The 12,454-nt window shown below is 45.1% G+C and overlaps 1 protein-coding gene across 1 annotated transcript; it reads right to left on the bottom strand.

Annotated features, from left to right (window-relative positions):
* Positions 1 to 2,317: 2,317 nt before the first annotated feature.
* On the bottom strand, positions 2,318 to 4,663 carry LOC130576822 (uncharacterized). The gene is made up of 2 exons (XM_057371750.1): positions 3,958 to 4,663; positions 2,318 to 3,480 (listed from the first exon to the last, which is right to left on the bottom strand). Exons 1-2 carry the CDS (start codon positions 4,139 to 4,141, stop codon positions 2,564 to 2,566), a joined length of 1,101 nt encoding a protein of 366 aa, XP_057227733.1. The 5' UTR covers positions 4,142 to 4,663; the 3' UTR covers positions 2,318 to 2,563.
* Positions 4,664 to 12,454: the final 7,791 nt, after the last annotated feature.

Consider the following 12,454-nt stretch of genomic DNA (forward strand, 5'->3'; position numbering starts at 1 on the left):
AAAAAAAAAAAAAAACCTAAGCACAGATATGTAAACCAGGAAAGGAACCTCAAAGAAGATGTAGCCTCCCTGAAAAAACTATCTTAGAAAGCAGATAACAATGGATGAGGAAAAGGCTGGGGTACTYAACAACTTTTTCTCCTCAGTCTTTAATATCACCCTTTCTTCCCACACCTCTCAAGGGGATGGACAGCAGTATGGGGACTGGGGAAGCAGAGGGCTTTAAGATAAGATCAAGTTTGTGACCACCTGGAGAATCTGAATATCTGTAAGTCTATGGGACCTGGTGAGATACATCCCAGAGTCCGGAAAGAATTGACTGATATAGTCAGTCAATACAGCTAAGCCACATTCTATGGTATTTGAAAAGTTATGGAAGTCAGATGAAGTCCCAGGTGCCRGGGAAAAGGGAAATATTGTACCAATCTTAAAAATGCTAGAAAGGAAGACCGTGGAAACTATCAACCTGCCAGTCTCACCTCTGTGCCTGGAAGATCATGGAACAGATCCTCTTAGAAGCAGTGCCAGGGCACATGGAGAGCAGGGAGGTGATTCAAGAGACCCARCACATCCATTTTCCCAGCAACCATCATGGCATTCATTTGCCAAATACCAGGTTCCCCAGAAGATAGACTTACCTAAAAGCCTTCAAAACAGCACCTATATTAAAGGTACAAGCATTAATACAGCCATTCCTGTCTGCTAGGACAACTATTTGSACTCCTAAAATACTTGCAAAAAAATTTCCTTTATCTGCATTTGGGAAGCATAATTTCTTGCTGAAATCAATTAAATGGAAGAGTCCTAGCAGGGAGTTAAATCGTCAGGCAYGTGCACTGTTAAAATATCTGGGTACTGGGAAACAAAAATACGACAGGGCAGCCCTTTTTACCTGTTTCTACAGAGCCCACTCCCACAGTTCTCCCTCCCACCACTACTAAACCCATTCCACATAGCCAGTGCATCACCTTTCTCAACAAGGCAACAGACAGTACTAGAAACTGGCCTGCCTAGGTACAGCACAAGCCAGCGAGCAGACACATCACACACACAGGGGACAGCAAAAATTCAAAGCTTCCCCAGAGCACAAAGCATTTCCTTTTGCAGGTACGTTCTAAGTATCTGCTTGGCCTAACAAGCAGCAGCAGCAGCTGGTGAGACCTCAGAATAGTTCCTGGGGAGATGCCACATTTGCATCACTTTACCTCTTATTTACACTTAGATTTCATGCACAGAAATAGAAATTACTATACAAAAAAGCAATTCAAGTGAACAAAGCAAAGTAATGAAATTGACAGCTTTTAGCTGATATCTCTGATATCAGCATAACCACAGAAGTGTTGCTGCACTGTAGCTAACCCCCACAGCAAACTCAACACCATACACAGTAAAGAGTAGCAGACAGGTGCTGCCCTGCATGGACAAGGTATATTTCAACTAAAAAAAAGGCTCAGAAATCATGGCTAATTATCCACATAGAGATCAAGCCAGCATTAAATTTCAGCTAGCTCTGACCCTTCTGCTACCCATAATTTTGTTAGAAGATGGTATAGGGCAGAGCAAGATACCAAACTAGCCTGTTGAGCTATAATCATAGTCCAGGGTTGAAGCAGTGGTGATAATAAGGTGGTAATAAAGGTGATCAAAAAGGCTTGCTCACCGCAGCTCYCAGGCAAAGGACTGTGTGACTCACCAACTCTTATCCCAGCCCACCCATATGGTGAAAAATACATTCCACCACAAGCTATCAAAGTGCTACAAATGTGATTAACAACCAAATTAGAAATATTCGAGCCATTGTACTTAACTTAAATTTCAGGAAAATAGCGGTCAAATTAAGGACAGTAAGTATCACATCCTAAGGAAATCATTAACTGTTAGCTGAACCATGTGCTATTTTTGTTATTTAAAATACTGATYAAGCTAATTAGGCTCAGAGGGAATTGAGTCTAGAGGATTAAATGAAATATTTTCAAAGGCAGAGTTTGGTTTGCTGTCATCCATTTAAACAGTAGAAGGTATGATTTTGAACACATTATGATGATGAACGCTTTTAAAACATTATCCTATCATGTCTGTTATTTGGCTAATAATGCACCTTATACTTTCCTTTTGACCTTAGTGACACGTTAGTGTTAGAAAGTGTACAGCTATGCCAAAAGATAATACCATTTACCTACTTCCTCTTTATAATTATTACCTTAAAATCTCGGGAGTTTGAGTCTGCTTGTCATTCTTTGCTCTCAAAGCCAAGATTATGACTTCTGAGTAAAGCGTAACTATAGAACTAGGCAGACACAGTTTTCAAAAAGGCAATATTTATTAACTCATACTATACAAGATAAAAATGCAGTTTATGCATAAAGGTTTGATGCTCCCCCCACCTTCAAATACAGACAGAACAAGCAATTTCTGATTAAACTTAGGATCATCCCACTGTGAGACAAAAATAATTTCAGGTGTTAATACTAAATTCCTGTCAAAGGCTAGAAACTGTACAGCTAAAAGTTTACTCTACATAAAGATGATTAATGAGCTTCTATCTTCCTGTTGGTCTCCATGGTTAGAATCTTGCTGGGATCCTACAGGGCCATCTTGCCAGGCGAGTGACATCTTCCCAGGGATAGCCACAGCGCGCAGCAGTGACAGCAGTCCCCAGCCAGAAGGAATGCACTCCGTACTGCTCCGGACACAGCCCCAGCAGGCGCAGGGCACATCGGAGAACGGCCAGGAACTCCCTCTTCGTTACAGTCCTGTCATCCGAGTGCACAAAGAGTGGCCCCTCCAGCTGCGAGCGCACTGTCAAGTAGCTCCGGAGGGCCAGAACAGGGCACACCCATGGCTCTCCAGACAGCGCTAGGCTGATGACATGTCTCTCCTGATCCACAGGAGAATTWGGCAGAACAAACAGCACTTTCCTCTGCATCAGCTGGAGATCGCTCAGGTACAGCAGCTCAGGCTGCAGTACATTACGGTGCTTTGCCACCAACTCTCCGATTCGAAGTGCCCCAAAAAAGGCTACGGTAAAYAATGCACGAAACAGTAAGCATTCATAATGAGTAATGCACACCGACTCCAGAGCTCCTAAGAGAGATCGCAACATCTCAATTGTTACAGGCAAGTATTTATCCCTTAGGATACCTGCTCGACGTTTCAACCCTGCCACCATGCAACAGGTTACAGTATCTTCCAGAGGATCAGAGTTACCAGTCAATTTTGATAAATAAGAGAGTGCTGCCATGTATGTGAGTGTCTTCAAGGAGGAATAATTAGATTCAGCAGCCAAAAACCCTCTAATTTGGTCCACTGGAATTGGCCAGGCCGCAGGCATTCCCATGCTTTCCCTGAAGACAAGGAATTTCTTCAGTCCTTCGAGGTAGGCTTGCCAAAGCCTGCTATCCCCTGAGCGCTCGAGCAACGACAGAGTCTTCAGGGGCCAAGGTCCCAAGGAATGCTTCTGAGGATAACTGATCTCGTTTCCTACAAGAGAAGATCCACATCAGCACATGGTGACAAAAAACATAAGCATGCTACTTAAGCAAGAATAAAGACAGCACTCCTTGAGGGCAGTACACCTCCAGACAGTGCTAGAGTTTGTCTGACAGAGAACTCACACACAGCTGCACCARACATATTTCTCAAATGAAAAACAAGCAACATATCAAGCCCATTCCAGGCACTGGATATGCTAACACTCCGTGAATTTACAMGGTTTTGGAGTAGTAACGGAGAAGGCAAATAAATAGCAATTTTAAACCAAGGGACAGCTTACAGAAGTTAAAACAAAGGTCACACAGCACACTCCCGCCGACAGGTAACATTTCCCAGCCCCGGAGGGAGGGGTCCCTCGAGACACCCCTCCGAACCCCCCAGCCTCACACAAGAACTCGAGCAAAAGCAAGGAGCCGCCAGGAGCGGCTGACCCTCGGCAGCGGCCCGGCCCCRGCCCGCACTCACCGCTCCCCGCCGCTCCATTCCCTCCGCTCCGCGGTGCTGCTCGGCTGCCCGGCGGGGAGCTGACCGCCTGCCCAGCCAGGCTCAGCTCCAGCCACTCCATGCCCGGCTCCCGGGCCAGCAGTGCCAGCATCTCCCAGAAGARCGCGGCCCCAGGCGTGGCCGGAGCGCGGGCAGCGCAGGCCATGTCAGGAGCACGAACAGCGGCCTCTCCGTACCAAGAGTGCCAGAAATGAGCCCCACGGGCCCTTTTATCCTCGCAACAGCCCGGGAGGTCCCGGGCGCTGCCCTGGGCGACGGGGGAAGAGGGTGAGAAYTGGAAGGTGTGAAACGCCCAGTCATTACGTCTTCTGGAATGTGACCGGATTTAGTGATAAGGTCACAAAGGAGAGATAAGTACTTGTGTCCCGGTTATTCTCCTGGGCTCTGCAAGTCGTGGTTTCCAGGTTTGCTGTAGAGAACAGCTCAGGGCAGCTGGCTCCATTCCGAATTACTCATTAGCCCTCGTTCTGCTGCTAACAATGCACGTAGGTGCTGAGATGTTTTTGCACAGTTTGACGAGACACTTGCCTTTCCACAGTAGCTATCCCTGAAAAAATCCTAAGAGAAAAAGAAAGCAGGCTCCTCAGCCGACAACTTGAGCTTTTGGTCTCCCTTCGAAGAAAGTTGTACAGGGAACCCGACAACCGCCTTCCCTGGGAGCTTCCCCTCCAACAAGATTTAACCATTACTCCTGGCCGTCATCGAGAGTACCCTGTTTGTACCTCCCCCTGCTGCCGTCCCTGTCGTTTAAGTAATAAAATGGCACAGGTATGTGGGAAAGGAGAAGAATGGGGCCAGGGCCAAGTCGTCTGCGGACTCAGCCTTTGCTGCTTCCTCAATCCCCCGCGGCGGCACCCTGGAGGCGATAACGGGCCGCTTAGGAATTCCCAGGTATTGGAAGCCCCACCTTCCCGGTAACTCCCACGCAGACCATGGGCAGAGGGCGGAGGAGGCAGGATGGGGGGGACCCCCGCATTGCCCATCAGGCACAGGCTCTGGTTGGATCGCAAAAGGACACGTAAGGGGGCGTTCCAATWGGGATAGGAGGGCCAGGGTATAAAAGGGCAGCACGGTGGCATTCTCGGGGAGTTGTGTGTTTCTCCTTGTGTGGTTACTGTTCTGTTGGTGATGCTGAAAAGGGTAGAGCTGCCTGCTGTCCGTTCACCCTTCCGGGCACTGCTGGCCCTGCTGCGGCAGGAGCCTGGTATGGCGTGGCTGCCGTGTGCCCTGGATGGCTGCCCCGGATCATGGGGCACCAGTGAACTGGAGGCTGGCGGTGGGGAAGGTGAGTGTGCCCTTGGAGGGGCAGGAAGTGGCGGGGGGACTGAGTGGTGGGGGAGGTGGATAGAGGCTTGCCAAGTTCTTCCATGGGGTCTGGCCACACTGCTGGGACTCCTGGGACTCCTGGGACTCCTCTGTGCACTCCACTTGAGCCCACTGATGGAGGTCAGAGGCCACAGAAACCTTGCAATAGGGTGTCAGAGCTATCACCAGGCTTGAGATGTTGCCTTACAGAGATAAGTAGCTGGGGGTTTATGGATTTTGAGAATGTAATCCTTCTCCTGTGCTCTGGCTGTAGGAAACTGTGAAGATGAGAGTCATAAGAATACATGGGATAGGCTTTTTTTTTGGAAAAGTTCAAGCAAAGGCTGAAGTGTGTTGAAAGGGAGGAAAGTTCTGTCTGTTTATGTTTGCTATGGCTAATTTGGTTTTCTTTCAGCAGATAAGATCAATCAGGTTCCTGAGAAGCATCCCTTGGGCCCTTGGCCCCTGAAGACTCTGCTGTTACTGGAGGACTCAGGAGACAGCCATTTATGGCAGGATTACCATGAAGGCTTAAAAARCTTTCTTTCATTTAGAGAAGGCATGGCTATGCCTGCAGTCTGGCCAATTCCAGTCGAACAAATAAGACAGTTTCTGGTCACCATGGAGTCCCAGGATCTGCCTCCCACAAAAATAATAATGTATATAGAAGGACTGTCTTTCATCTCCAGAATGGTAGATCATCCTGATCCTCTTCCAGATCCTGTTATCCATTCCAAGATGTTAAAGTTGAAACGTAGGGTTCGCTATTCAAATGATGAATACTCTCTTGTAACAGTTGAAGTGTTAAGATCTCTCCTGGGAACTCTGGAGTCTGTGTGTAGCTCTCCTTATGAATGTTTGTTGTTCCGTGCCATTTTTACTGTAGCTTTTTTTGGTGTACTCCATATAGAAGAGATGGTAGCAGATCACCGAAATACAGCACAGCCAGAGCTCCTGCACTTGAGTGACCTCCAGCTGACAGAAGGGAGTGCAATCCTTTTTTTGCATGCATCTCATATGGGCCACCAGAGGTATTTGGTCCAGCTGAGATTATGTAATGAGTTGTGGGTATGTCCTGTTGAAGCTCTCCGCATCTACGCTGCAGTACGGCCACGRGGAGAGGGCCCTCTCTTCGTGCACTCAAACAGTATGGCTGTGACAAAGAGGGAGTTCCTCACCATCTTCCGCCGTGGCCTTGCGTTTGCTGGGCTTCCTCCAAACCAGTATGATGAGCACTCCTTCTCGCTGGGGAACCATAACAGCACTATCTCATGGGTATTYCCATGAAGTGATTCATAGAATAGCAAGGTGGTGGTGAGATTGCTAAAAAGACATACTTCTGACTGACTGTTGCACTTCCACAGTACAGAGTATATTCTGCACTGCACAAATTTTATACTGTATATTGACTAAATTCTCAATGCTCTGTAAAGTTAGAGGGAAGGAGAGGAACAAGCGGAAGGTGGTTTTTCACACCTGTGGTGGTTTTGAGAATGAAGTGTCATGGTGTTAAAACTGCTGGGACTTGTGGGGCAGTGCACATTCTATTCAGCATGTTTGTTCTAATTGTATTTTGACCTTGTGTAATCTTACAATTTTACATTAAACAGTGTTTTCTTTCAAAAACTTTAGATTGGTGGTTTTAGTTTTGGTTTTGGTTGGTTGTTTGGGGGGGGTGGGTTTTTTGGGTTTTTTTTATGCCCTGGTCAAAGGCCATTCATTCCAGTGGTGATATGTAACTTGATACAAGCATGCACTCTTTTTACTGGCTAGTGTGATAAAAAGTAGAGCTGACTGACAGCTGGTGACAATGTGACACCAGCAGTGAACTTGGTCTGTTCCATAGCCCCAAACAACCTCACCTGTTGCTGCTRCAGTCTCAGTCTCCTTACCCATGGAAGCCTTTCCCTTGATCCAATTCTTTGGATCCTTCACTGATACCTCTTGAAAGGATGTATCAAACCTGGCTACTGACCAAAATTAGCCTTTAACTGAAGCGTGGTCACACATCAAGGTTGGCCCTGCTCAGTTCATGGCAGAGGACATGATGAGGTAGCTAACACAAATAACCCCCACTCTGTAATTGATGCATTTGTGAGATTTTTAACACAGATTAAATGACTAGTGTCTGAGAAGCATGACCATAACAAAGTTGAGTGTTACCTTTCACACATAAGGGTGTTTGAAGTAACGGCATCCTGTGTAGTGCTTTGCATCAGTGTGTTCAGGAGCTACCTAGGCAACAACTAGGTATTCAGAAAACAGCCAGCATGGTACCACACTCCTCAGTCCTCCATCTAGTTTCCAAGAAGATCTTTAGTTAGAGGAAGTTCACACAGCAGGAACAGAGCTGTGATAATAGACAACAATCTGTTAATTCCCTGGCATACATTTGGTCATTCCCCTTCTAGAGCTTTACTACAAGCTGTTGCAGAATTAGCAGCCGGTGATGCTGACACTGAGTCCCAGTCATCTTGCTCATATTCATGCATGTGAATCTGGATCCACCAGCATGGTCATGGGGGAGCCTTGATCAGGTTCCAGTACACATTGATGCCGTAACTGGGGACTGGCAGCCTTTTATCCACAGAAGTTACTATGGCAATTGAATCGCCTGTCTCCAGGGAACTCAACCCCACAGCCCTATACATGGCTCTTTGGGTGAGGGACCAGGAAGCTTTTACTTCCTGTGGTTAAGAAAACCCTAGGTCCTCAAACCCTCAGCTTCTGTTTTTGTTAGCATCAATCACGCAACACATGTAAGGGAGACTCTCCATATAGATTTAGCTTCAGACTCTTTCTGAGTGCAACCGTATTCTTTTTGTAATTCAGCCAATTCAGTAAAAGGCATTTCTTTAGTAATTATGTGAGTGGAAGCATTATAAATTCCTTTATGTTGATATTCTGCTTCARTTAACAACCAAATTTTTTTCATATCCAGTTGGCACAGTGAGATGCTTTGAATTTAAACCAGTGTACTGAATATCACCTCCTGACCTGTTGCTATAAGGCTGGAAGTTTCATTTGAGGCTTTTCTTTGTACAGCCCAAGTGAACACAGCCTTTTAGGCAGGTGTTTCCGGCAGAGATAGAAAACAGGTCCCTGTGGTTAAGCCACATGGTATAGTTGCATTTATTCACCAATCGGCACCAAACACAAGAAACTCCCCCACCTTATCTGAGCCCCCRTGAAAAAGCTCCAAAACCAGGAGAGTATTTTAACACTTACCACTGTGCTTAACATCACCCAAAGAAGGTAGCCAAATAAAACCCCAACCCACAATTAATTTATTTAGTTTTCTATTACAGTGGCTGCAAAAGCTGGGCTAAGACAGTGGTGCATTGAGTGCTGCCAGCAGCTCTCATAACCAGAAAAAGCTTCCCAACCTTCCCTGGCCCCTCATTCCCCCCATTGCTGGGCTTGTTCATCCTAACGTGAGTGGAAGTGTAGCTACCTGTCTCCTTTCAGTCAGGGAGACTGAGGAAAGACGAAGACATCTGAAGACTCCTGGAGGAAAATTAAGCCACCAAATTAAGTTGAAAAATCTGGTGATGGAACACATGGTAATACTCCCMCAGGTAGAACACAGCCAAGCCCAGAGAGAGCGAGAAAACAGAAAAGTTTCCTGGGCCAAAGATTCAGAAGCATGCCTACTACTACACCTCTAACCACACAGCAAGCACCAATGSAAGTTCAGATTTTTTCTTTTTTCAGAAAATTCTCCCACCTTGTCCTGCAGAAGCCAGCGATAATATTTTTTATTGTTCTCTTTGTGTCTGCAAACTCTGAAGAAGGGATTTGGGTGCCCACCAATTTTAATCAGGGTATTGGCACCTGAATTGAAGATACCACTTCAAACACTGAAACTCCTGTTTCTGCCAGTAGTTTCTTCCCTTTGCAGTTCTCCAGGGCTGACCCTGTGTGCTGCCTTTGAGTCAGACTGAAACAGGCAAGACCACAGGGAAGCCTGCAGGCACGCAATTTGTGACCATAATGTTTCAGAAACACTTGATTTTCCTACTACATGTGTACAGAAGCTTTGTTTTGACATTGCATCTTCCTCACATCTCTCCTCACCCACCATCCAGGAACAGGGTGCTCCTCTGGYTAAAAGCATGGGCACATAAATAAATTTAATTGACAGTGTGACTTTACAGCATGTCATTTATTCCATGGTAACTACCCATGCATACACACTCCTACTCAGCAAAACATATGGCAAAAAGGTGTAAATGACTTCACACTTCATCAAAGAGCAAGAGCATTCACCCAGGGGTTTGTAACCAAGCAGTTTACTCCATAGTAAGCTCTGCCTTCTACTGGTCTAATCCAGTTTATGTGCCCTTTGAGGCAATTAGTCCCCTAGCAAAACTAAAGCTTTCACACATCCTTTAATCGAATTACCTGTCTCTATTTTTGGGATATTTCTGTTCTCCATTATAGGATAAAGACCTCAACTACTTTTTAGTTGGTCCAGGCTCCCATTGAATGGGACCTGTTATCTCCTGCTAAGTGGGAGATAAAAGGACCCAGTAGCCWAATATTTGTTAGTGCAGAACTCAGACTTTCACAGAGCTACCCAGTGGTTTCATTTTTATGATGGCATTTCTTCTCATCCTARGTAAGAATGAGCACTTAAAATTCAAAAGAGGAGTAAGATTACACAGTCAAGAGCTCTTAATCTTGAGCCAAGAGTCTTATCTTCAGACTTGCAGATGTACACTTGCAATTGATCACCTAAGTCAGAAACTTCCAAGTCACTTCAATGTATGTCAGATGATTTTTTCATCACCATGAACCCAGTGGCATCTCACCACCTTCCCAATGGCATTTATCAGTGAAGGAGGGGTGACAAATGCTAAGAATGCCGATGACAAACTTTTCAGTGAAGTATTTTTTGTTCTGAAATCATCATCCAAGAAATACTTCAGAAGAACTTTAATGTAAGGACTASTGAATGTTAAAGTGGGAGAAAACCCTTTGCAGTAGGAGGATATGCTGGAGACCAGACAACAAGGAATGTTCAGTAGCCAGAGTCCTGTGACTGCTGTTAGTAATTTTTGGTATAGATGAGAAAGATGCCAAAATTAATATAATTTATAAGTGCATACTTTATAATAAAAACCATTCCCACATGCTAGCAGCAGCTAGTTCAGCACAGTAATCTACAGAAGGGAATGGGAATCTACAGAATGGGAAGTTCATCTGCTATCAAAGGACGGACTCTRAATCTGAAAGCTGCCACTTCATCTCTCTTTACAGCCTTCTGATAAAAGCACAGGACCACACCCTAATCTCTCCAAAGGTATTAAACAGCAAACATTGTCTGGCACACAGACAGCCAAGGCCTCCKTATTTCACTGCAGTTTATGTCTCTGGACCTCAGAGGACATGACCTATACCTTTCTATATCTAGATCGTGTCCTCCTTTTCTTGTCCATGAAGGAGATGAGGGCACCAGGTAGGAGATCTCAGCTCATCCATGAAGGTACTGTGGACTAAACTACTGCTTGAACTGTGGGTATGACGCCCACTGCAGCAGCTTCAGTTCTCCTCCCCCAGAACCTCAAGTAAAATTGCCAGTTGCTCAGCCATGTAAAAGGAATAGTATTTCATTCTGATAATTCAGCAGGCATACACTTCTGTAACGGGACYACATCAAAAAGTGAAACTGCAGTCTCATGCAGTTGTTTGCAGAGTAAATGAGTCAGAACTTTCCATGCTCCAGCTCACTAAACCTGTSTTGAGTTTAATAATTTCCATTCCCTTCGGGAGAGAGGGATGTATTCAGGTTGGGTGATTGCCTAAACACTCTGCACCATGTAGTCAAAGATTTTAAAGTTTTGACCTTAATGAGTAATTGATGACTTCATAGTTAGATTTATAACACATCTGCTTTGGCAGAAAAACATCATAGCTAAAAATCCAAGAGCAGACAAATTTCACTGTTAATTCAGTGTTAGAATGAATTCTGGATTTCTCTTTGGATGTAATTTCAGCTGCAAAGTTAACAGGAACAATTTTATGAGGGAGGATAGCTAAAGAGGGAGGGTTCTACCCATGGCATTAGCGTCAGGCTGTGCCTTCACACTGCACATCCCTCACACCCCATCCATGTCCATCCCTGTCCCATTAAATCCTAAATTTGACATCAACTCATCACAACTGACTTAATACCCCATGCAACAGGAAAGCTCTGAAGTGGCTGTTGTGAGATTAAATGTCTCAAAGCTATAGGGTATAACATACCTGTCAATGTTGATGCAGATGTTGAACTCCAAACATTTAGGCCCATTTACTTATCTTTGTCTCCAATTCCTCTGAGTTTTATTTGATCCTACATCAAATACAGATGATCATACCTTCATGCTGCTTTCTTGCACGAAGTCAGTCCTGGCAGTTTATAGTTCTGCCTCTGGTGGGGGAAAAACCCTTTAAAGTGCAATTAACTTCAGAAAGACAAACAATAGCTGTGACAAGTACCTCCATCTCTCTTGATGGCATCGTAATATAAAATAAGGTGAAAATGCAAGTAGAAATCTGTTATTTGTCTGCTCACAGTTTCAATAGCAGTGTCTCAATTGTGTATTATGTTGCAGAATAGGCTGTTTGGAAAGATTTTCCCCTAGGGATCAGACAAAGCACAGAAATAAGGTGATCACTCAGCTCACCTCAATTCCTAAGACAACAAGCCTAATGTGATTGCTTTCAGCTTGTTTTCTCTCCAATAACCKGTTCATTCGTTGGCAAATTTCCATTAAATTCAATGGAGGAGCAAAAATCTCAGAGATAYTCAGGTCTTAAAAACATCATGGAAATGTGAAAAAGCTGTGATTTGAGTTGGACTCATCCACCTTTGAGACAGATCGCTGGGAAACACCATTTCACCCATTTTGCTGCGACACAGAGGCACCACAGCAGCAATAGCTGTGTCTGGTCTCACCAGCCCCAAGTCAGAAAGGGCATGGAGACCCCCAGAAGCTGTGCTGTGGTCTGTGCACGTTGTCTGTAGACAAAGGTGGAATGAATGTCCCCATCTTCAGAAGTCACAGTACGGACACTTATGTCTGAACAAGTTGTTTAGACAACTCCTTCTACAGTTGAGACTGAGCAATATGTTTTTCTGGGGCATGGTTCAGCTTACCATTGCCTG

The sequence above is a fragment of the Malurus melanocephalus genome, unplaced genomic scaffold (assembly GCF_030028575.1).
Source record: "Malurus melanocephalus ecotype Western Australia unplaced genomic scaffold, MMel_1.1 scaffold_157, whole genome shotgun sequence".
NCBI lineage: Eukaryota > Metazoa > Chordata > Aves > Passeriformes > Maluridae > Malurus > Malurus melanocephalus.